Consider the following 23,454-nt stretch of genomic DNA (forward strand, 5'->3'; position numbering starts at 1 on the left):
AAAAGAGTTTACAAAATTGTTACCAAATATTCAACACTTGCTCACCCTGCAAGATTAAAAACCCATACCTCTTAAGAGTCAGTAAACAGTGTCTTGTTTTTTATACTTAGAGCAGAGATTTACCAAGGGTTGGGGAAGCTTATGCTGTCACCCTAGCAAAATTGTCTAGGAAAAATGTCATCTTTAAAATTAGTTGATATAATTAAGGACGACACTCACTAAAGACCAATGAAAGACAGTTTCTGGTTATTGAAAAATTAGAAGATAGCTAACAGAATCTTCAACTTCCTCAATATTTAAGAGTTATCTCTCCCTTCTTTTGACAACATGGTCCAGCAGAGCTGGCTATTCTGACTATAGAAACAACTGTGAGAGTGAGGGTGGCCTACTTAAAAGGCCTTGTACTGAGTACTGGTGAGATGAGGCAGTGAACATGCCTGTGAGGAGAAACTGATTAGGACTATGCCTGTCTCTCACAACTGGGAGTGATTAGAAGAGATCTGTGGGTTGGCAGTGGCAGGACTAGGGTGGACCTGACAGAGTCACAAGATCATGCACTGTAGTTAAGAGAACTATAGCAGGAAGAGGTTCATTCAAATGGATATTGCTAACTGAAAATAGGCTAGAAGAACTTAGGTAAATCGTGGGTATCCAGAAATGGGCAGTGTTGTGTGAACGAGCTTGCAATGTTTTTGTCAGTTTGAAGGTAATTTCTTTTCATGTGGTATTTTTCAAAATTAGTTGATCATTTCTGGTAATGCACTGCTACTCTGACTCTAATAAGGAAAAGGAAAGTTACTCACAGTGTTCTTGTCTAAGAAAGCTTTGGAGAATTCTAGATCTCTTAGTACCAGGTACTGGCAGCTCAGCACTAGGTCTGCTGGGTCATTTTTTTCAGATTGAGAGTTACATTTATTGTATGTGAATATAAACCAGTTTCAGAATAATTATCCAGTAGATAAGCTCTTCCTTGAATAACAGTGTATGTCAGTCACTTACTAATATTTTATGGAAAGTTCCTCAAGAGCACATTGAATTCAGCAGTCACGTAGCTGTGTTATTACTTTTTCCACAGGAGGTAAACCAACAGTATGTCTTTCATTTGGTCTGTAATTAAAGATGCATTTTCCTTTTATCCTTATTAAAATGTACTTTTTAAGACTGAGCTGAAATTTCATCTTGTAAAATAAAAATGTGAAGATTTACTAGCAAAACTACTCCATATTAATGTGTATTATTCAAACCAGAGCTGAAATTCTGATCCTCAAATTTCCACTCGTGACCACAGTCTCCCAGCTTCCTGGTAGATGTAAAGTAAGATCAGCCATTCTTCGTGCTGTCCTCCAACCTCAGTTCTCTGCCTCTGCTTCCATGTCCACATGAGTAGTGAGGCAACTCAGAAGGCAGGTGTCTGGCTCAAGGGAGGATAAAACCAAAGCCTTGCTGCCTTTGTGTGAGGTGCAGCTTGGTCCAGCCCCAGCACTGAAGACTTACAGGAACGTTTGGGAACACACTCATTTTGCAAGGTGTTATTAGAGATAACATTTTGATGCCATGTTCTCTATTAAATTAGTTGATACCCAAAAACAGTTTTTAAAAATCTAATTTGGTGCCATTCTTAGACACCCCCCCCAAAAAAAAAGCCTTTTTGGACCATTCGTGCATTATAATCATCTGAGTTTGAAAATTTTAGTTTGTAATCAATGTTTACTCAGCCATTTGGAAGTAACGGTGGCATATTACTTTCTCATCTTTCTTTTTTTCTTTCTTTTTTTTTTTAAGATGGAGTCTCGCTCTGTCACCAGACTGGAGTGCAGTGGCATGATCCTAGCCCAGTGCAACCCCCACCTCCCGGGTTCAAGTGATTCTCCTGCCTCAGCCTCCCGAGTAGCTGGGACTACAGGCGCATGCCACCACACCCAGCTAATTTTTGTATTTTTAGTAGAGATAGGGTTTCACCATGTTGTCCAGAATGGTCTCGATCTCTTGACCTCGTGATCCTCCCACCTCGGCCTCCCAAAGTGCTGGGATTACAGGCGTTGGCCACCATGCCCGGCCCTCATCTTTAGTTTCTATGCTTTCTGCATATTAGTTGCCCAGTCTAAGATGATGACATAACCCACGAACACTGCTGTCCTCTCCCCAATTCAGAAAGTTGAAGATTTGAAACATTTACATTTGAAAGTTGGTTCTTCCCCCGTTAGACACATATAAGTTAATAATTAGCTAGACTTATGTTCATGTATTCTCATTCTCTACCTTCTTCTACCTTAAATTCGTAGCATTTGTGAACATATTTTAAAACAAAAATGAAAAGACAATAGAATCTCAGTTTCATTCAGGTGACTGTTTTGCTTTTAAGTTTGCACAAGACAGCTTATTTGTTATTAAGGTAGACATCAATTTTGCTTTTTAAACATGTTCATGAGAGCCTCCTATCCTTTTTTCTTGTGTCCTTACAAATATCTGAATCTCTTCATGGGTGTTTTAGTTGAATTTGTACATTTGTCTGTCAGTAGCTGGGAAAATTAAGTACTGTTTCAGGCGCAAACCATGCCATTCTAAAATTGAGAGTGCTAAAATGTTTCCTTTTTGGTAAATTTTATCTTCCAAGGCTCATGTGGCAAGTGAGAATGCAGAACTATGATCGAATTTATTTTTGCTTTTTAAGTGTTTTAGAAACATTTTGCCATATTTTGAGTTTTATTGTTTTAAAAATAGTTAACAGACCACGATTCTTATTCTGAACTGTTTTAAATGAACTGTGGATTTAGATGCTTCAGAAGTAAAATATTAGACTCTTGTTTATTTCTAGGTGTTGCTTCACTATTAAAAATTATCTATTACAATCTGAATTGCATGATTTGTGGGTTTTAGCTAACCTCTTTTATTTCAAAACTACTTTATAGATTTTCAAGAAACAAATATTTACATTTTTATGATATGAAGATAGTGTAATTTAAATTGTCAAAGTATCGTGATGTCGGTGAAGCAGTAAATTGTGACATTAGTAAAAATGATGCCCTTCCAGCACACTTCATTCCATGCATGTTTCCTCAAAGAGTCAACTATGGTATTTATGATCGTTTTGGAGAATTTTTTGACAGAAGCCATTTTTCTAAGAAAAGGATGAGCCCCTTATTATGAAATAAATGTATCATCAGACATGCAGAATAAACATGTAGTGGAACATGAAACTATTCTATACTAATATTAATTAAACATGCTGAAAAATACCCTGATATTCCCAGATATTCTTTTTGCTTTACTTCAACTGCAAATTTACCAACTTGATGCCACACACACATGCGCGCGCGCGTTTTTTTGTTTTTTTGTTTTTTTTTTTGAGATGGAGCCTCGCTCTGTCACCCAGGCTGGAGTGCAGTGGCCGGATCTCAAGCTCACTGTAAGCTCCGCCTCCCGGGTTTACGCCATTCTCCTGCCTCAGCCTCCCGAGTAGCTGGGACTATAGGTGCCCGCCACCTCGCCCGGCTAGTTTTTTTGTATTTTTTAGTAGAGACGGGGTTTCACCGTTTTTAAAATAGTTAATAGATGTATACTATGACATTGAAAGGGACTTTCTGTTACCACAAAATTGTTAGTAGAATCCACAGCTGATAATAGCAAGTGGTAAGTACCCGATATTCTAAAGCATGCCACCAACAACTGAAACCAGCCACCTCCCTCCGGGGATTACTAAGAGACCCACCATTTTTCATTCATTCAATAAATATTGATTAAGCACCTACTATGTTCCAAGCAGTGTTCTAGGCACTAGAGATGTAGCTGTTTACTAAACAAAGGCCCTGTCCAAATGGAATTTATAACCTAGTGGGAGGAGAAGAAAATAGCTCTCTCCTTACCTAAAGGCAAATAAGGAGCCTTCCAGAGATCCATTCACAGAGAATGGTGGTGCCTGCAGGAACGGGATACCATTACCGGTACCCCAGCAAGGTGCTTACTGAGCTAGCTGAATCTGTAGACTCACTGGTGTGCCAGTAAAGGCAGAGCCTTTAGTTCCTGGACGTTTGGAAGGTATATTAGCATAGACACTGATATCTGCTTCTCTCCCAAAGATTTTTGTAGGCAGGAGACTTCTGTAGGTAGAGCCAAGGCCTGTGGGATAACTAAGGACCACTGGAGTAGTGAGTTAGCAAGAGATTAGATAACCCCTTACCTTCCTCGGGCCCCACTAGTCCCTGGAGAGTGTAGAGAACTTCTTTGATCTCTTTACTCCAAAAGAGGAGGTCAGAAGTCATAATGCTGCCCAGGTGGCTTTCAGGTCAGAGAAGACAATATCTAACTCAGAAAAGATGTTAGGCAGCCCCTCTATAAAAGGAGCAGTAGGATAATACTAACCACAACATCAGGAAATACACGCACAGCTTTCTGTGCACAAACCACTAGTAATCAGTCAAACCAGAGCAAGACCAGGGAAACACACCCCACTGACAAGTCACCATTTACATAATAACATCCTGTCTCCTTCCTGCTCCCAGCACTGGAGGAACTAGACCTTAGAAACAGATGGCGAGAAGGTTCTAGATACAGACATCATCCTTCCCCGCTGTAAATTGTTGCAAACTCATGCTAAGGGAAGGGGCAAAATTTGTACTTAATAGGAGATTGAAGTTTATAAGTGGTCTGGACTTTTAATAAGTAAAAGTGACCAGAAATCAGTGAAATCATCCCAAGATTTACTGTGGGATATATCAAGGAAATTTGGCTTTGCGTACCCAAAAGAGTGTAATTTTAGAAAAATTAAATTATTTTAAGTTTGTATTATTGCTCCACAGAGATTTGACTACCCAGTAAGCTAGTTACAGATATACTTTAACCATTGTTGTTTTTGTAATGTTTGTGATCTTCCATAACAAATGTTTGTCATATAATGTTTTTCTTAAATTGAAGTATAAAGAGAACATTAATCACTTAATTTGTTAACCTCTTATTTATGGCTTCATTGGTGTTTTAAACTGTTCAAAGTGCTAATCAGAATCGCTGAGATAAGAAATCAGTCAAAACTAATACAATTTTTCATCTGCCTTTAATAGGTCCAGAAAGATTTAATTACTGGTTGGTTTTGAGTTACTTAGATTTTGTTATCCTGGGCCTAGAATTTTAGAGCCACTGACAATGTAGCAGAAGTGTGCCCAAATTAAGCTTTTCCTGATATTTTTAATAAGCAAAGCTACTTAGTAGAAACTGAAAATGCATAAAAGGAATGGGTGGTCAGCTGCCATTGAGGAATGCAATGAAAATTTCATCGTTCCTTTTTTAAACGGGTGGCCAAGATTTCTCCAGGACAAGATGATTATGGTAATGCTCATCAGTTTGTAACTCCTGCACTAGATTCAAGGTAAACACAGCACCAATTCAACTGTGGAACAGTCTGAACAGACATAGGCAAAGTCTCACTGGAATGTGAAGGAGACATGTTTTATTGGTTTTGTCAGGGTATCTCTCTTTTTATTGATAACATTATGAAATCTATCCCAAAGGGCTATGTAGAAATGTGTTTCTTTGGCTAAAGAGCTGGTTAAATAGAAAAATGCTTAATTAACACATATGCACTTACTTCATATGGCCAGTGATGGCTAAAATACATGAATAGCTTATTAGTAAAATGCTTCACCAGGTGTAATCTGACAGGAAAGGTGAGATTTTTAAGTAATTTTTTTCTATTTTTAATCTATAAACAATTTGTTAAAAAACTGTTTCACATGATCATTGGATTTTGAAGTGCTTTTGTAGTTCTTGGGAGACCCATGAAATAGCTATCAGTAGACTCCAGTTCAAATTTATGTGGGTTAGATGTTGCCTTTGAGTGCCTACATAAGCACCTCTGCTGAGAGATCTAGGGTGGGTCATTTGATCTCTGTGAGCATCCTCACCTGTCAAACAGGGTTGGTAACATCTGCCCCTTAAGGTGATTGCTAGACTTCAATGACTTAGTGTACAGGACCTTAGGATAGTGTTCAAGCACATTGTAAACAATAATTGGCACTTTCTTCTACTCCTTCATTGATATTCACAAGAAACCATATTCTCCCTTTTCTTTGTGAATGAAAATCTACAATCCTGAGTTTCTTCTAGGTGCTCTGAAGTTAAACAGTCAAAACAGAACGATTCATGGTAGTTTCCAGTTGTAATCCCAGAATATTTTTAGTTATTCAGTCAGCTGAAGACCTGGGCCACTCAGCTCAGAACAGGATAAATAATGTCTGTTTGGGGAAGGGGAGTCTGCCAATAGATTTGATGTTAATGCAGCTTTTAAGATCACATTTTTGCAGTGAGGAATTCAGCTTTTCTTCTACAGTGTAAGTGTCAAGTGCCTGAAATTATCACTATCTTATTTTTGTAAGTGCATATTTTAAATGTATATATACGGTTTTCTTTAAACAGGCTTCATAGTAGTTTGGATTGACTAGAATGCTCCTTTTTTGTATGCTTCTCAGTGCCAGGAATTAAATTAGGAAAAAGCCTTAATATATTAATGTTCTCTTTTCTTTTTTTTAAACTTTAAGTACTACCTGTTATCCCTGTGGCTCAGGCTTATGGGCAAAAGGCCCCTTGCCTGTTTATGTATATTTAAGCCAATCAGTGGACTTGACTGGATTTTTACTAGTACTCTGTTGTGTTTCCTGTTCTCATTGTTAGTAAAATGTGTGGCAGCCTCCATCAACAGTGTTTTCTAAAACCAAACAAGATTCTGTTCAACACAGTAAAAATTTCAGTAAAATGGAATATTAAGGGAAAAAAGAGTACATTGCTCCAGGCCACAAACAACTCAAAACAGTCTGAGACATGCACTGGTAAATCTCAAAAATGCTATAGGCAATTCTGCATCAAAATTGCCATAGAAAATTATTGTTGTTAGCCATTCTGTTGATAGTTCATATTGTTAGAATTGCTAGCAGACGGGAAAATAGATGAGTCAGGATACAGTATTAGCAACCCATATTTTTTTAATCACAGGCCACTAATATGGTCTGTAGTATCTGCAAGATTTATTTAAACAGTTGCTAGGAAGAGTTTGTTTTCCCAGTAAACACAGCAAACCTTAGGATTCTCTTGATTGACTGTTTAACTAAATGTGTTAACATTAACATGTAAGACCATTTGCTTCATTGTAGTAGTGTCTCATTTATTTTGACAGACTGATTGTTCCAGCAGCTCGTAGAATCATTAGGTCTTGAAATGTTATTACAGTGATATATTCAAAACCTTCATACTCTTGATTCTGCTATTTGAGATTATGACTTTTAAAAATCGCTCATGTAATTAGAACTATTTTTGTCAAAACAAAATTATATAGAAATCTTAGTGTTTTTCCCGAGATTTTAAGATGAGTTATTTTATGAAGTAAGTTTTATCACTTGACTGTGATATTTTAGGTTTTTATAGTAGACTAGATATGTAAACTTAAAGGAAGTTCTCATTTTACTGACAACTCTTTCTGATCAGTGATAAGCAGCCTTTCAATACTTCTTATAGAGTTCAGAAATAATTCTAATTATTAAAGTTTTGAAATGTCAGAATTATCAGTGAATTGATTTAATCTTATTTTCCACCCTAACTTCTCATATCACTGAGTTATTTGAGCTCCTGTTTTATGCAAGAGCTAGTAACTGAGTTATTATTAATTTGCATATCTTTTACTTGGTTTTTATTTGTTTTAGAGATACTGAGAAATGTGATAGTTTTGGATATTGATCTTTCATCTCCTGAATGAAATGTAATTATCCAGGGCTATATTAACAAAATGAGTTTCTTATTTAAGCTGTCACTCATGTACCAAACTATATCAATTTTCAAACAAAATATTGACTCCTGTTAAAAAGTAGTTTTGACTTTTTAATTTAACTAAAAACAATATTCGTCCATCCATCTAATTATTAGTGTTAAGAGTTTTACAGTTTTTCTTTAAAGTCTTTCATTTGGTGTAAACAATTATCTTGTAAGAACTGGGAGATCCTAGTCTACTAACTGATCTTAAGCTTAAGGAAGATGGCATAGACCTTTTACTGAGCTTCAGCTCTTTATTTCATTTGAAAATACTGCTCTATACAAATGTCATATGCAGGGTTTTCTATTCACCGTAGCCTTCATAGCTGAATATTTTAAAAAAAAAAAAAAAAAAAAAAGTTTTCCTTTCAGCTCAGATCGACGACCAGCAACACCCCCCATTTTTGGTGACTTAACATTTTTGAACTCTCTAACAGTGCTAGATTAAGAATATCAAACTTGATAACTTTTGACTTCTATCTAAATAACTTTTGCTACTTGAAACATGACCAAGCTTCCAGTGAGACTTCATATTAGACAATTACTTACTTTGAACTTGCAGAATTTAAAAGTATGTATGTCTTCTGATAGAAAGGAGTTAGCATGTTTCCACACTCTTCTGCCTTATTTCCTCTTCTCTCTCCTACTTTAAAATCACCTAAGAAACTCTGTTAAGTTTTAATGAAGGAAGCCCAAAACATTGTCATTTTTAATTAATGAGGTCTAGTGAGTCAGAAATGGATACTTTGAAAGTTATGGCTCTTGTTTCCTTCTGAACAAGGCAAGAGAAGGGTCTTGTACCTGAGCTAACTGCATCCCTTTATAACACTTATTGTTGTCTCACAGAATTGGTTACATTGACGGTCCAGTCACACACATATACACATACACACACACACACACACACACACAGAGAGAGAGAGAGAGAGAGAGAGAGGAAATTGAAATTGAAAAGATAAATTTGGGATTTTTCTCCCACAAACTTTGATACTAAATAGCAATTGAGTGCCAATGTAGTATGTAGTATAACTGACTCAGAGGTCAATCTTGTCTCTGCCATAAACCAAGAGTGTACTGGAGCAAGCTAGCTCTCATTTCCTCACCCAAAATAAGGAAGTTAGAGTAGTTATCTCTGAGGTTCTGTTTTGCAGTGAGATTCTGTGAACGTTTATCTCATAACTCAACTTTATGCTTCTGTTAAACAAATGACTTAGTCACAAATAATGACTTTTAATAATCCCAGATCTCAAAATATGTTTATCTCAGGCCCATACAATCTAATTTACCTGATCTCATTTTAAACCCTTTTATGGAAATGGATTTTTTTCTCTGCCCTTACTAGTATGTCTTGCCCCCTGATGTTTGTCCTTTCAGCTGTCCAGGAAAAGCAAAATTTTTTAGGAGTAGGACAAAAGCTTCAGGTAATGAAACAATATCGCTCTGAAATTCATCTTTTTCTTTATGTGTTTTTCAGAGATTGTGGGTCCTGCTTCCACTGTCTTTGCGTTCCAGTTCTTCCTCTTACTGCATGTCAGTTAATGTATTTATTTAACCAACTATGTGTCCTTAATGCATGTAAAGATTGTCAAACTACAATATCCTCCCACGGTGCTGAGGCTTAAATATTTGAGAACTACTCTTAGTTGTGCAGGTTCTATTTTATTATTAACTTAAAAACTCAATTTTATTAAAGAGAACTAGCCTTAAACACACTAAAGCCATTTCCAGATCAGTTATTCCTTTTTATACATTTGTTCAGTAAATATACAGTAAAACTTACAATGTATGAATATTTTACAATTATTACGTTTACTGAGTTGACTGACCCCATTATAAACTCTGAGAAGCATGAATCAGATTTGTTACTCCAACACTGAATTGATTTTGGAACTAGTAAACCAGTGTATAGCTATGGTAACACAGCTACTTTGTGTTTTAAGTATTATAGAAAGATGGTGGCTGGGCGCAGTGGCTCAAGCCTGTAATCCCAGCACTTTGGGAGGCCGAGGTGGGCGGATCACGAGGTCAGGAGATCGAAACCATCCTGGCTAACCCGGTGAAACTCTGTCTCTACTAAAAAATACAAAAAAACTAGCCGGGCGAGGTGGCAGGCGCCTGTAGTCCCAGCTGTTCGGGAGGCTGAGGCAGGAGAATGGTGTGAACCCGGGAGGCGGAGCTTGCAGTGAGCTGAGATCCGGCCACTGCACTCCAGCCTGGGCGACAGAATGAGTCTCGGTCTCAAAAAAAAAAAGAAAGAAAGATGGCAAGTGACATTTCTTTCCTATATATATAAAAAAGGTAACAGATTTACCACAAACTCTGATCCATAAACATAATTTTGAGGTGATTTTCCTTCCTTTTTTTAAAGATTTTCAGGAAACCTGATTTTAATGAAGGAAACTTTTGTCAAAATATACTGATATTAGGAAGTTCAACTTTTTCTTCTAATATCCTTATTAGCTAAAAAAAATTTTAATTTGGATTCACATTTTAAAAGGATAAAAACTCACCCCAATTCAGCAGGAAGCAGTTAGAGTGGTCGTCGGCCAACCTCCCCAACAGCACTTAGGTTTTCCTGTTGAGAGGGGGCACTGAGAGACAGGACTAGCTGGATTTCCTAGGCCGACTAAGAATCCCTAAGCCTAGCTGGGAAGGTGACCGCTTCCACCTTTAAACATGGGCCTTGCAACTTAGATCACACCCAACCAATCGGATAGTAAAGAGAGCTCACTAAAATGCTAATTAGGCAAAAACAGAAGGTAAAGAAATAGCCAATCATCTATTGCCTGAGAGCACAGCAGGAGGGACAACGATCGGGATATAAACCCAGGCATTCAAGCCAGCAATGGCAACCCCCTTTGGGTCCCCTCCCTTTGTATGGGAGCTCTGTTTTCACTCTATTTCACTCTATTAGATCCTGCAACTGCAAAAATAAAATAAAATAAAATGAAAGGATAAAAGCTATGATATTACAGGGTCATTTAAATCACTGACTCTCTTTATCTGGTTTGTGAATCTTTTTACTACTAAGGCATTGAGCAGTTGCAGTACTGTTTTTCGAGAGATTGAAAAGTCTGCTTCTGTCACATTTTCCTTCCAAAAGCATTTTCATGCCTGTGGGAGGCTTGATAGCTAGAGAAACACCAAGTGTTAAATACATGTTATTAGGGCTTAATCAAAGCCAAGAGTTTGTCTATAAATCATGCCCACTATCTAAAAAGTGAAAATTTTTGCCACACAACCTCACTTTTTTTTGTCTATGTGACACCATAATTTAGAGCTACTTAGAAACCTATTGATATTACTGTTCTATTAACAAAATGAGAAGAGTCTCTAACCACAAGTGCTTAGTGTGAGTGTTATTTTCTGTTGGACACTATCTGAAAGATAGTAAGATCAGGGAGAAAACCTTCTTTCCCTGGATAACCTACTCCTCATCAAGGGTTTCAGTTACAGCCTAAATGCTGATACTTCCCTAAGTCTGTATCTTTTGCTTGGATCTCTCTCCTGACCTCCAAACCCTGAATTACAATCCATATCTGATGTCTCCACCTTGGTGCCTTGTTCATAGCTCAAACTCACCAGTACTAAAATTAATTTCATTAACTGCCATACCTTGTTAATAGTATCGATCTCTACCCCATTACCGAAGCTTGAAGTCAGAATCATCCTTAACCCTTCCTATTTTCTGACCCTTTATAATCAGTCACTCAACAAAAACAACCCTACCAATTCTACTTTCAAAGATCTCAAATCCTTCTCTTCTTAATCTCCACTTCCATTGTCTTGGTCCAAGCCTAACCTTCTCACTAGATTGTTGTGGTAACCTACTAATGGATCTTCTTGCCTCCATTTTTTTCTCCCATGGCAATCCATTTCCTACACCTGCTACTGGAGATATTTTTCTAAAGTTCATATGTGATCACATCACCATTTATGCTCAAAATGACTTAGCATTTCTTTCTTGTCACAGAAGTTTGCAGCAACACACATAAGGCCCACAGCAACCTGGCCTTGCCCTCTTTTTCCTGACTCATCTTCTTTTCATCTTCCTGCATGAATCCTTCTCTAATCTCAGCAGTCTGCTAGATATCGCTAAAGATGCCAGACGATCGTGTACCATATATGTTTCTACTGATGCTGTTTTCCTTCTCTATCCTGTTTCCCATTTTATCATCTTACTCATCCTTCAGTGAGTTAGCTGTGCATGGGCCTGTCTTGCCAGCTAGATTGCAATCTCATTGTGGGAGGTAGAGTGTTTTACTCATCTCTGAACCTACTATGCTTGGTCCGTAGAAAAATCTCAATAAATATGTCATGAGTACTTTGAAGTTCTCTGACAGCCCACCTGAAGACCTAGCTATATATGTAGCTTATGCAGAAGTCAGATTTCCTGTAAACTCAACCTTATACAACCACAAAACTGAAATCAGATATTTTTAAAATAAATACAAAACTAGAAACAGGTTTAATGAGCTTCAGCACTAAGGCCATGCTCTATCTTTCCTCAGACAGCTTCAGGATTTCACTCACAACCTATTCTTATTTGGGGTAATGCCTTATGAGGTTGTTTAATTGCTTTTCTGGTTCCCAATAGATGAACATACTTGCTGTAGAGATAGGAAGGGTATATGTTCAACGATGGCCATGAAGAGGAGCTGACAGAAAAGCCAAATAAGGAGTGAGAAATTTAATATGTAACACAGATTATTAATAAAAGTAATGATAACTCACTATCAAGGAAAGACCGTCTCCTTATGTCCTCTGCTTAGAAGGCAGTATATTCTGTGGAACACTTTATAAAGATTTTCTGTTCAAAAAAATTGAGACAGTGCTCACTTCAGCAGCACATATACTAAAATTGGAATGAAAAAGTGAAGATTAGCATGGCCCCTGTGCAAGGCTCACATGCACATTTGTGAAGCATTCTATGTATTTCTACCCAAATTAGAATGAACCAGAAAAACAATTCTGGCAATATGACAAAGCAGGGTTCTATAACACCCCTGAAAAGATCACACTAGCTCTCCAGTAATTGATCTAAACCAAGATGAAATCTTTGAAATACCTTTTTATAAAGAATTCAAAGGTGAATTATTAAGCTACCAAAGGAGATACAAGAGAAAGGTGAAAAACAACATAAAGAAGTTTGAAAAACTATTCAGGATGTGAATGAAAATTTTTCTAAAGAGATATAGATATTTTAAAGAAAAACCAATCAGAACTTCCAGAGTTGAAAGACAAATTTAAAGAATTATAAATGCAGTGGAAAGTTTTAACAGTAGGCAAAGTAGAAGGAAGAATTTCAGAGCTCAAAGACAAGGCTTTCAAATTAACCCAATCAAACAAAAATAAAGATAAAAGAAAAGAAATGAACAAAGTCTCCAAGAAATATGGGATTATGTAAAATGGCCAAACCTAAGAATCATTGGTGTTCCTGAGGGAGAAGAGAAAGCAAAAAGTTTGGAACTTTTTGAGGAAAAAGTTGAGGAAAACTTCCCTGGCCTTGCTAGAGATGTAGATATTCAAATATAAGAAGCTCAAAGAACTCCTAGGAACTATATGATCCAGCAATTCCACTGCTAGGTGTGTATCCAGAAGAAAAGAAATCAGTATATCAAAGAGATAACCGCATCCTGTGTTTGTTGCAGCACTATTTATAATAGCTAAAATTTGGAAGCAACCTAAGTGTCCATCAGAATATGAATGGATAAAGAAAATGTGGTACATATACACATTGGAGTACTATTCAGTCACAGTAATGAGATCCAGTCATTTGCAACAACTTAGGTGGAACTGATGATCACTATGTTAAGTGAAATAAACCAGGCACAGAAAGACAAACATTGCATGTTCTCATTTATTTGTGGGATCTAAAACTCAAAACAATTGAACTCATGGACATAGAGAGTAGAAGAATGGTTACCAGAGGCTAGGAAGGTAGCTGGGTGGTGGGGCAAGGAAGGCAGTGACGGGGAGGTAAAGATGGTTAATGAGTATTAAAAAAAAATAGAAGGCCGAGGCAGGCAGATCACGTGAGGTCAGGAGTTTGAGACCAGTCTGGGCAACATGGTGAAACCCCGTCTCTACTAAAAATATAAAAATTAGCCAGATATGGTGGCACATGCCCATACTCCCAGCTACTTAGGAGGCTGAGGCACAAGAATTGCTTGAACCCAGGAGGCAGAGGTTGCAGTGAGCCAAGATCATACCACTGCACTCCAGTTTGCATGACAGAGTGAGACTCTGTCAAAAAAAAAAAAAAAAAAGAAAGAATGAATAAGACCTACTATTTGATAGCACAACAGGGTTACTATAGTTAATAATAACTAATTGTACATTTTAAAATAATTTGAAGAGTGTTACTGGATTGTATTCAAAGGATAAATGCTTGAGGGGATAGATACCCCATTCTCAATGATGTGCTTCTTTCACATTGCATGTCAGTATCAAAACATTTCAGGTACCCCATATGTACCTACGTATGCACCCACAAAAAGTTTTTTAATTAAAAAAGAACTTCTAGGAGATTCTTTGCAAAAAGGACATCACCAAGAGCAGTGAGACAAAAGCGTTAGGTAACCTGTAAAGGAAAACCTATCAGACTAACAGCAGACTTCTCAGCACAAACCTTATAAGACAGAAGGAACTGGGGTCCTATTTTTAACCTCCTTAAACAGAAAACTGTTAACTAAGAATTTTGTATCGAGCAAAACTGTTTCATAAATGAAGGAGAAATAAATTCTTTTTCTGACAAGCAAATGCTGGGAGAATTTGTCACTACCAGAGCATCCCTACAAGAAATGCTAAAAGGGGTTCTAAATCATGAAACAAAAGGTCAATAATGCACCAGAATAGAACCTCTTGAAAGCATAAAACTCATAAGGCCTGTAAAACAATAACACAATGAAGAAAACAGAGTATCTGGAAAACAAACAACGTGATGACTGGAACAGTAACTCACATTTCAATATTAATGTTGAATGTAAATGATCTAAATGCTCCACTTGAAAGATACAGGTTGGCAGAATTGATAAAAAGTTACAAACCACATATCTGTTGTCTTTAAGAGACTTACCTAACACATAAGGATTTGTATAGACTCAAAGGGGTGGAAAAAGATATTCTATGCAAATGGAAACTAAAAGTGAGCAGGAGTAGCTATTCTTGTATCAGATAAAACAGAATTTAAAGCAACAACAGTAAAAAAAAAAGATGAAGAAGGACATTATATAATGATAAAAGGATCAATCCAACAAGAAGATATTGTCCTAAATAAATATGCACCTCACTCTTGAGCTCTGAGATTCATAAAACAATTGCTGTTAAATCTAAGAAGAGAGATAGGTGCAACCCAGTGGTAGTGGGGGAATTCACCACTCCACTGGCAGCACTAGACAGATCATTGAGGCAGAAAGTCAACGAAGACAGGACTTAAACTGCACTCTAGAACAAATGGACATAACAAATATTTACAGAACATTCTACCCAAGAATTGCAGAATATACATTCTTCTCATCCAACGTGAAACATTCTCCAAGATAAACCATGTGATAGGCTTAAAACAAGTCTCAATATGTTTTTAAAAGTCAAGTTGTTTCATAGTTCTGCATGGCTGGGGATGCCTCAGGAAACTTATAATCATGGCAGATGGTGAAGGTGAACCAAGCTTGGACCTTCTCACATGGTGGCAGGAGAGAGCAGAGAGCAAAGGGGAAAGAGCCCCTTGTAAAACCATCAGATCTTGTGGGAACTCACTCACTATCATGAGAACAGCATGGAGGAAACTGTGCCCATGATCTAATCACCTCCCACCAGGTCTCTCTGTAGACACATGGGGATTATAAACCAAGATTATGGAGATTACACTTCAAGATGAGATTTGGGTGGAGACACAGCCAAACCATATCATTCTGTCCCTGGTTCCTCCCAAATCTCATGTCCTCACATTTCAAAATACAATCATGCCTTTTTGACAGTCCCCCAGTGTGTTAACTCATTCCAGCATTAACCCGAAAGTCCAAGTCCAAAGTCTAATCTGAGACAAGGCAAATCCCTTCCACCTAGGAGCCTGTAAAATCAAAAGCAAGTTAGTTATGTCCAAGATACAATGGGGGTACAGGCATTGGATAAATGCTCTTTTTTCCAAATGGGAGAAATTGGCCAAAACAAAGGGGCTATAGGCCCCAGGCAAATCTGAAACCCAGCAGGGTAGCCATTAAATTTTAAAGTTCCAAAATGATTTCCTTTGACTTCATGTCTCACATCTGGGTCATACTGATGCAAGAGGTGGGCTCCCATGGTCTTGGGCAGCACTACCCCTGTGGTTTCACAGGTTACAGCCCTCCTCTAAGCAGCTTTCACAAACTGTGGTTGAGTGTCTGCAGCTTTTCCAGGCGTCTGGTGCAAGCTGTGGATGGATCTACCATTCTGTGGTCTGGAGGAGAGTGGCTCTCTTCTCACAGCTCCACTAGGGAGCACCCCAGTAGGGACTCTTTATGAGGGCTCCAATCCCACATTTCCCTTCTGCACTGCCCTACCAGAGGTTCTCCATGAGGGCTCTACTCCTGCAGCAAACTTCTGACTGGACATCCAGACATTTCCATTACATCCTCTGAAGTCTAGGTAGAGGTTCCCAAACCTCAGTTCTTGACTTCTCTGCACTCACAGGCCCAACACCACTTGGAAGCCACCAAAGCATGAGCTGAAGCCATGGCCCGAGCTGTACCTTGGCCCCTTTTAGCCATGACTGGAACTGAAATGGCTGGGATGCAGGGTGCCATGTCTCAAGGCTGCACAGAGTAGCAGGGCCCCTGGGCCTGGCCCATCAAACTATTTTTCCTTCTAGGCCTCCAGGCCTGTGATGAAAGGGGCTGCTGGCAAGATCTCTGACATGCCCTGGAGACATTTTCCCCATTGTCTCAGCTCCTCATTACTTATGCAGATTTCTGCTGCAGGCTTGAATTTCTACCCCAGAAAATGGGTTTTTCTTTTCTATCACATCATCAGGCTGCAAATTTTCCAAACTTCTGTGCTCTACTTCCCTTTTAAATGTAAGTTCCAATTTCAAACCATCTATTTGTGAATCCATAAAACTGAATGCTCTTAAGAGCACCCATGTCACATCTTGAACACTTTGCTGCTTAGAAATTTATTCCACCAGATACCCTATCATCTCTTTCAAGTTCAAAGTTTCACAGATCTCTAGGGTGGGGGCAAAATGCCACCAGTCCCTTTGCTAAAGCATAGCAAGAGTGACCTTTGCTCCAGTTCCCAATGAGCTTCTCATGTTCATCTGAGATCACTTCAGCCAGGGCTTCATTGTCCACATCACTAACAGCATTTTGGCCAAAACCATTCAACAAGTGTCTAGGAAGTTCCAAACTTTCCCACATCTTCTTACCTTCTTTTGAGCCCTCCACACTATTCCAACCTCTGCCCATTACCCAGTTCCAAAGTCACTTCCACATTTCCAAGTATCTTTATATCAGTGCCCCACTACCTCAGTGCCAGTTAACTGTGTTCATTTTCACACTGCTATAAAGAAACACCCAAGACTGGGTAATTTATAAAGGAAAGAGGTGTATTGACTCACAGTTCCATGTGGCTGGGGAGGCCTCAGGAAATTTACAATCATGGTAGAAGGTGAAGGTGAATGTGAAGCAAGCCTGGACCTTCTCATGTGGTGGCAGGGGAGAGCAGAGTGAGAGTTAAGAAGGAAGGGCCCCTTATAAAACCATCAGGTATTGTGAGAACTCACTCACTATCACCAGAACAGCGTGGGGGAAACTGCCCCCATGATCCAGTCACCTCCCACCAGGTGTCTCCCTAGATACATGGGGATTATGAGGATTATAATTCATGATGAGATTTGGGTGAGGACACAGCCAAACCATATCAGTAAAGTCTTAGGTTACAAAATCAGTGTGCACAAATCAGTGCACTACTATACACAAACAGTGATCAAGCTGAGAATCAAACCAAGAACTCAACCTCTTTTAAAATAGCTGTAAAATAATTAATAATAATAAATTATTTAGGAATATACTTAGCCAAGAAGATAAAAGATCCCTACAGGGAGAACTACCAAACACTGTTGAAAGAAATCATACATGACACAAATGGAAATACATCTGCTGCTCATGGATTGGAAGAATCAATATTATGAAAAAGACTTTACTGCCCAAAGCAGTCTACAGATTCAGTCCTTCTCCTATCAAAATACCAACATCATTTTTCACAAAATTAGAAAAAAATCCTAAAAGTCATATAGAACCAAAAAAGAGCATATGTAAATACATGTGTGTGCGCACATGTGTGCTTGCATGTGTGTGTATATGTGTGTGTATGTGATACTGAGACAAAGTTTTATCACTTAAAGGACTAAGATTTAGGTACTTCATTAATTTACTTACATGAACACCTAATTCCTTAATAATGTGAGATAATGGTTCTCTAATATCGCAGACCTGTTTTTCACAAATTTTACGTATTGAAAATATAAAAATCTGTTAAAGGAAGAACATTTTTCTTCTAAGTAGCTTCTTTCTCTGAGTTCATTCTGTTACTACAATACAATATTTATAAACTTATTGGCAGTTTGCCCCAGTAAAAGTAGTATAAGATATTTACAGGAATAACTTAAATCAGAATTAAAGTAATGATAATTGTTTGCTTTATATAATATGTTAGTTCTTCTAATCTTAGAGTAACCCACTCCTTTGGGTCATGTATTCTTATTTGTATTTATCTATCTACCTTTATGTCATGTTATTTGCAGTATAGTAGGATAGTTTCTTGGTGTATGTACAGTCTCTAAAGTCTAAATATGTTTTGGAATATCTAGGGACATGAAACTCATGCATAAAAATCAATTATAAAATAGTACATGATTTAGAATCAAATACTAAATTGTGTTGTTTAAATTATGAGTGTTACATAGAAATTTAGAAATGGGAAAGATTAACATGAGCTGAAATAGAGATGATGTTGAAGAACACACAAGTGGAATTGGATCCTACGTAGACATAGTTGGGTGTGTCTTTCTTGGGAAATGTGGTTGTGTGGTATACATTGGCCTTTCAGTATGGCCATTACTGATGTGTACAGTTCAAAGTTTGGAGTTTCCCTGTTTGTCTTATTCTGTATCCCCGCAGCAATTCGAACAGCACTGAGCATGTAACAGATGCATGATCACTACTTGGATTAAAAGTCAATGAAGAAAGTGTATAATAATACATATTATATATAAATGTATCTTTTATAGCATAATATTAAAAGCTAGGTTCTTTCATGACATAGGACTACAAAGTAACAGGGCTGATTATTAATATACATACCAGAACTTCTTATGTACTGAAGTGAGTGGCATTCACCTTCAAAGTCATCATCATGGAAGCCTGCATACTCTTCTCCATATACTGTCATTTCTCAAAATATTTTTGGAACTCCTTTTTTGAATTTCCTTCAAAGAGTCTGTGACTCATTCTTTTCAGTATCCTCAGAGTCTTTTTCAGCTAAGAGTGAATTTGGTTTTTGGAAGCAGAAGTCACGATAGGGCCAGGGATGGCGAGTAAAAGGATCTGCTGGGACATGCTACTTTGGATGACTATAAGTAATGAGTATTTTTCTTCCTTGACTCATAAAATAACCAAAGACAGTTATCTTTTTAAAACAAAAAGTAAGTTGCAAGTTTTATCATTTTAAAACCAAGCCTTAGCTGGGTGCAGTGGCACATCCCAGCTACTGAGGAGGTCGAAGGAGGAGGATCTCTTGAGCCCAGAAGCTTGAGGCTAGCCTGGGCAACATAGTGGGATCTTGTCTCAAAAAAATAAAAAAGAAGAAGAAGAAGAAGGAGAAGGAGAAACAAAATCTGGATTACTCTTACATAACTGTCCTACTCCAGAATTGATCATGGCTTCCTACTTTTGGGGCCCCACCAGGGCTATTCAGCCTTACTTCCCACCCCCTACCACAGTCATCTTCTTTATTAAGCATTTGGTAAAATGGAGGATAGAATGGTTAATTTAACCTTTATTCAGTCTTGTCATGTTCTTGGGTGATCTCTGCAAGTGTTCATTATTATTGTAGCACTCGGTAGCTGGCAAAGATGTAAGAAGTTAGAGTGAATATACCTGGAACGTATTCTGAAAATCTGTTTGTTGGCGGGGGTGGATTTGTTTTTGTACCTTTTTACAAATTCTATCAGCATATTTTTCTCATTTGCCCTTTACTAAAGGCAGATGATCCGATTGTTTCATTGCAGATTACTTGAGGTTCTTGCAAGATATGACCTCTGGGTTCTTCAAGGAAGAAATTCCTGTTTTAATTGTTGAACCATACTTCGAAGATGATGTAAAGAATTTGCTGAAATATTTATGTTAAAACTCATTAGACATTAATGTGTTGTGGATAATTTCACTATATTGATATCTTTGTTTGTTTCCATATCTAGTTGAAAAATCTAAGTTTAGAAGAACTACAGATGCGATTAAAAGCACTGGACCCTATGATGGAACGGGAGATAGAAGAACTTCGTCAGAGATACACTGCGAAAAGACAGCCCATTCTGGATGCGATGGATGCAAAAAAAAGAAGGCAGCAAAACTTTTGAGTCTAATTTCCTGTCTGTTTTTAACTATTCTGGAGACCAAGAAACCACTAGGAATTGAAGGAATATTTGTATATTTTTAATCCTAAGATTTTGCCCTACAATTAGTCAGAGGTCAAAAACTGACAATGGTACATGCCCAGGTAAATTCCCAAAAGGCAGAATTGACAGTTGTATCTGCTGTGCATTCACTTTCAGATGAGGAGAACAAAAGAAGTGTATTCTCTTGTTCTGTCAGCTGCATACCAGCAATAAAACTGTGTTTTGAAACGGAGGCTGCGTTTAGAGACCTTGAAAATCCAAAGCTATTGTTTAATTGTGCAGCACTGAAGGGCTTTATGTTACAATATTCTTTATTCCTATCTAGTATACTAGTCTATTTATTGTATCCCCTTAGGTAAACTTATTTATTTATGCTATTTTGCTTTGTTTTGTTTTTTAAGGACAAGATCAGGATAGCTTTGGTGAAGATAGGGTCATATTAATATGATGATAATGTGCAACCAAATTATACTTTCTGCAGGGAGCTATGGGGTACATTCCTTGATTTCCAGGATAGTTTTCCAGTAGGAAAGTAATAATGGCAATAGTTCTCAAATGGGCTAGGCCTTTTTTATATCAAAGCAATAATTCCATTTTTACCCTTTGAAATTTTGTTTAATTTTTTGATTTTTGATGTTTGGTACAAATAGAACTATATATATTTAGGTAAAATAGATCTATCGTGTTTAAAACCAAAGAAATCAGTGGAATCCTTGCACAGAAAAGTATGATAAATATTTTTTAAAAAAAACTTAATACAAATGTAACTTGTTAATATTGTTTTATGTTTTATGTGTAGATCTAATAGCTGAACTGATTCAAACTGTAATAAGCTCATCAATTTCATTTCTATGAAAATGTGCTCTATTGTCACAGGATGTTTCTGTTGATTTTATTCATTTCCTGGGAATTGGTAAACATCATGTGCCTGATGATAACCCAGTAGCAAAAACATTTGTACTGAGTGGTACAAGCCTTGGGGACTGAAAAAAATTTAAAAAAAAAAGATTAAAACCATTAAAAAGAAATTCATTTTTACGCCAAATGAACATTTGTATGATTGCATTGGGACCAGTCATTTCCTAAGCTACATATGGCCATCTTGACAGTGTTTTTTCTTTTGTGTGTTTAATTATTGTATGTAAATCATAAAGACAAATAAATTTCACTGTGCCACCCAGCACATTTCGTTTCTGTATCTTTGTTAAAACTCATGACCTGGACTCTGCATTTTCCAAGCAAGAGACATATATTAGATAGGACAGGCTAGATTATGCAGTGCTGACAACCCTCACCCTTCAGCGGCTTCACATAGTACAGGTTATTCCTCACGCTTGCTCCAGGCCCACCCCAGGTTGGCAGGGCACCCTGCTCCTGTCATCCACACCCAGGGACCCGCTGACAGGGCCTCAACCATCTGAGATATCTGTGGTCACCACAAGCAGGAGAAGGGGAGCTGGAGAGTTTCATACTAGCTCCAGCCAGCAGTGACACATGTCTGGTTGGCCACAACCCAGTATTCAGAATTAGTCACATGGCCACTCCTAACTTCGAGGGAGTCAGGAAGAGGAGCATCACCACATAGCTGGAGGGGAGAAAACAGGAAAAGCTGATGAGTTCACTAATGTCTGTCACAGAAGGTGTATTGTCTCTGGAAAGCTTCCATTCCTTTTTAAAAATGATATTTATACCCTAGGTAATGCCTCAAAGTGTCATTTGTCTCTCCCCTGTGGAGCTTTTACAAATAATAAATTGTATAATTGGATACAAATTATAAGATTATAGAAAGTGATAAGTATGAAACATATTAAGATTATTTTAAAATGAAGAACTGAATTTACAATATATGCTTCAGCAGATCTATACTGGAGTCTGTTGGGGACAGTTATGTGAGTCGATCAACTGAAACACCCTGCCCCTTTTTCTTTTCCTAACTCTTTCTTTTTACTAACCTGTTTGATACCTTGCCTGATTTGATGGAATCAAATGACTGATTTGCTGTCATCCAAGCAAAACCACCTACATGACATGGACAAGAAACCTATGAAGATGATTTCTCTTCAGTTTGCTAAATTAGAAAATGTATGCAAATAAATTCAATGAGGCCTGTTAACCACTCTTAATTCAGTCTCAAGAGTCCTCCTTTTAATATGTCAAATGTTCCAATCACATTGCAATTTTCTGCAGTTAGACTTTATACCCTATTATATCTATGTCTGTTTAAGTATATGTACACAAATACACACATATATGTAAGAGAATTAACAAGAATGGGCATTGTTTTGTTTTAGAGGCCTAGGAAACTCCAAAACATTTTAGGATGACCTACTTTAAAATTTTTCCTATATTCTTACTCTTTGCCCCTACCAGTCAAAGGAATTTAAGATATGTTTTGACGAATCACAAGCCATGAAAGAAATCTGGCTGGTCTCAGTGGCTCATGCCTGTAATCCCAGCACTTTGGGAGGCCGAGGCGGGCAGATCATGAGGTCAGGAGTTCGAGACCAGCCTGACTAATGTGGTGAAACCCCATCTCTACTAAAAATACAAAAATTAGCTGGGTGTGGTGGCGCGCACCTGTAATCCCAGCTACTCAGGAGGCTGAGGCAGGAGAATCGCTTGAACCCAGGAGGCAGAAGGTTGCAGTAAGGCAAGATCGTGCCACTGCACTCCAGCCTGGGCGACAGAACGAGACTGTTCTGTCTCGTTTTGCTAATAATCTCCATTATTGTTTTATTTGAGCCCTTTCCGCCAACAAAGGAATCAAGAAATCAAAGCTCAACAAAGAAATCAAGTCTAGGCCAGGCTTAGTGGCTCACGCCTGTAATCCCAGCACTTTGGGAGGCTGAGGCCAGCGGATCACTTGAGGTCAAGAGTTCGAGACCAGCCTGGCCAACATGGTGAAACCCTGTCTCTACTAAAAGTACAAAAATTAGCTGAGCGTGGTAGCAGGTGCCTGTAATCCCAGCTACTTGGGAGGCTGAGGGAGGAGAATCGCTTGAACCCGGAAGGCA

At 37.9% G+C, this 23,454-nt stretch overlaps 1 protein-coding gene and 1 non-coding gene across 3 annotated transcripts in view; both read left to right on the forward strand.

Moving 5' to 3' along the window:
* Nucleotides 1-21,623, forward strand: part of STK3 (serine/threonine kinase 3) — a 332,138-nt gene extending 310,515 nt beyond the window's left edge. Inside the window, exon 11 of one of the 2 annotated variants that reach the window (XM_050801202.1) lies at nt 20,243-21,623. In XM_050801202.1, coding sequence (XP_050657159.1) covers nt 20,243-20,401 — 159 coding nt within the window. In that variant the 3' untranslated portion in view covers nt 20,402-21,623. Of the gene's footprint in view, nt 1-1,782; nt 8,535-20,242 lie in introns of those variants that run through there. The other variant, XM_050801208.1, reaches the window with a different exon arrangement.
* LOC126961863 (U6 spliceosomal RNA) lies at nt 12,620-12,726 on the forward strand. Its single transcript, XR_007728449.1, has one exon. It is a non-coding gene; the product is annotated as a U6 spliceosomal RNA (small nuclear RNA).
* Nucleotides 21,624-23,454: the final 1,831 nt, after the last annotated feature.

The sequence above is a fragment of the Macaca thibetana genome, chromosome 8 (genome assembly GCF_024542745.1).
Source record: "Macaca thibetana thibetana isolate TM-01 chromosome 8, ASM2454274v1, whole genome shotgun sequence".
NCBI lineage: Eukaryota > Metazoa > Chordata > Mammalia > Primates > Cercopithecidae > Macaca > Macaca thibetana.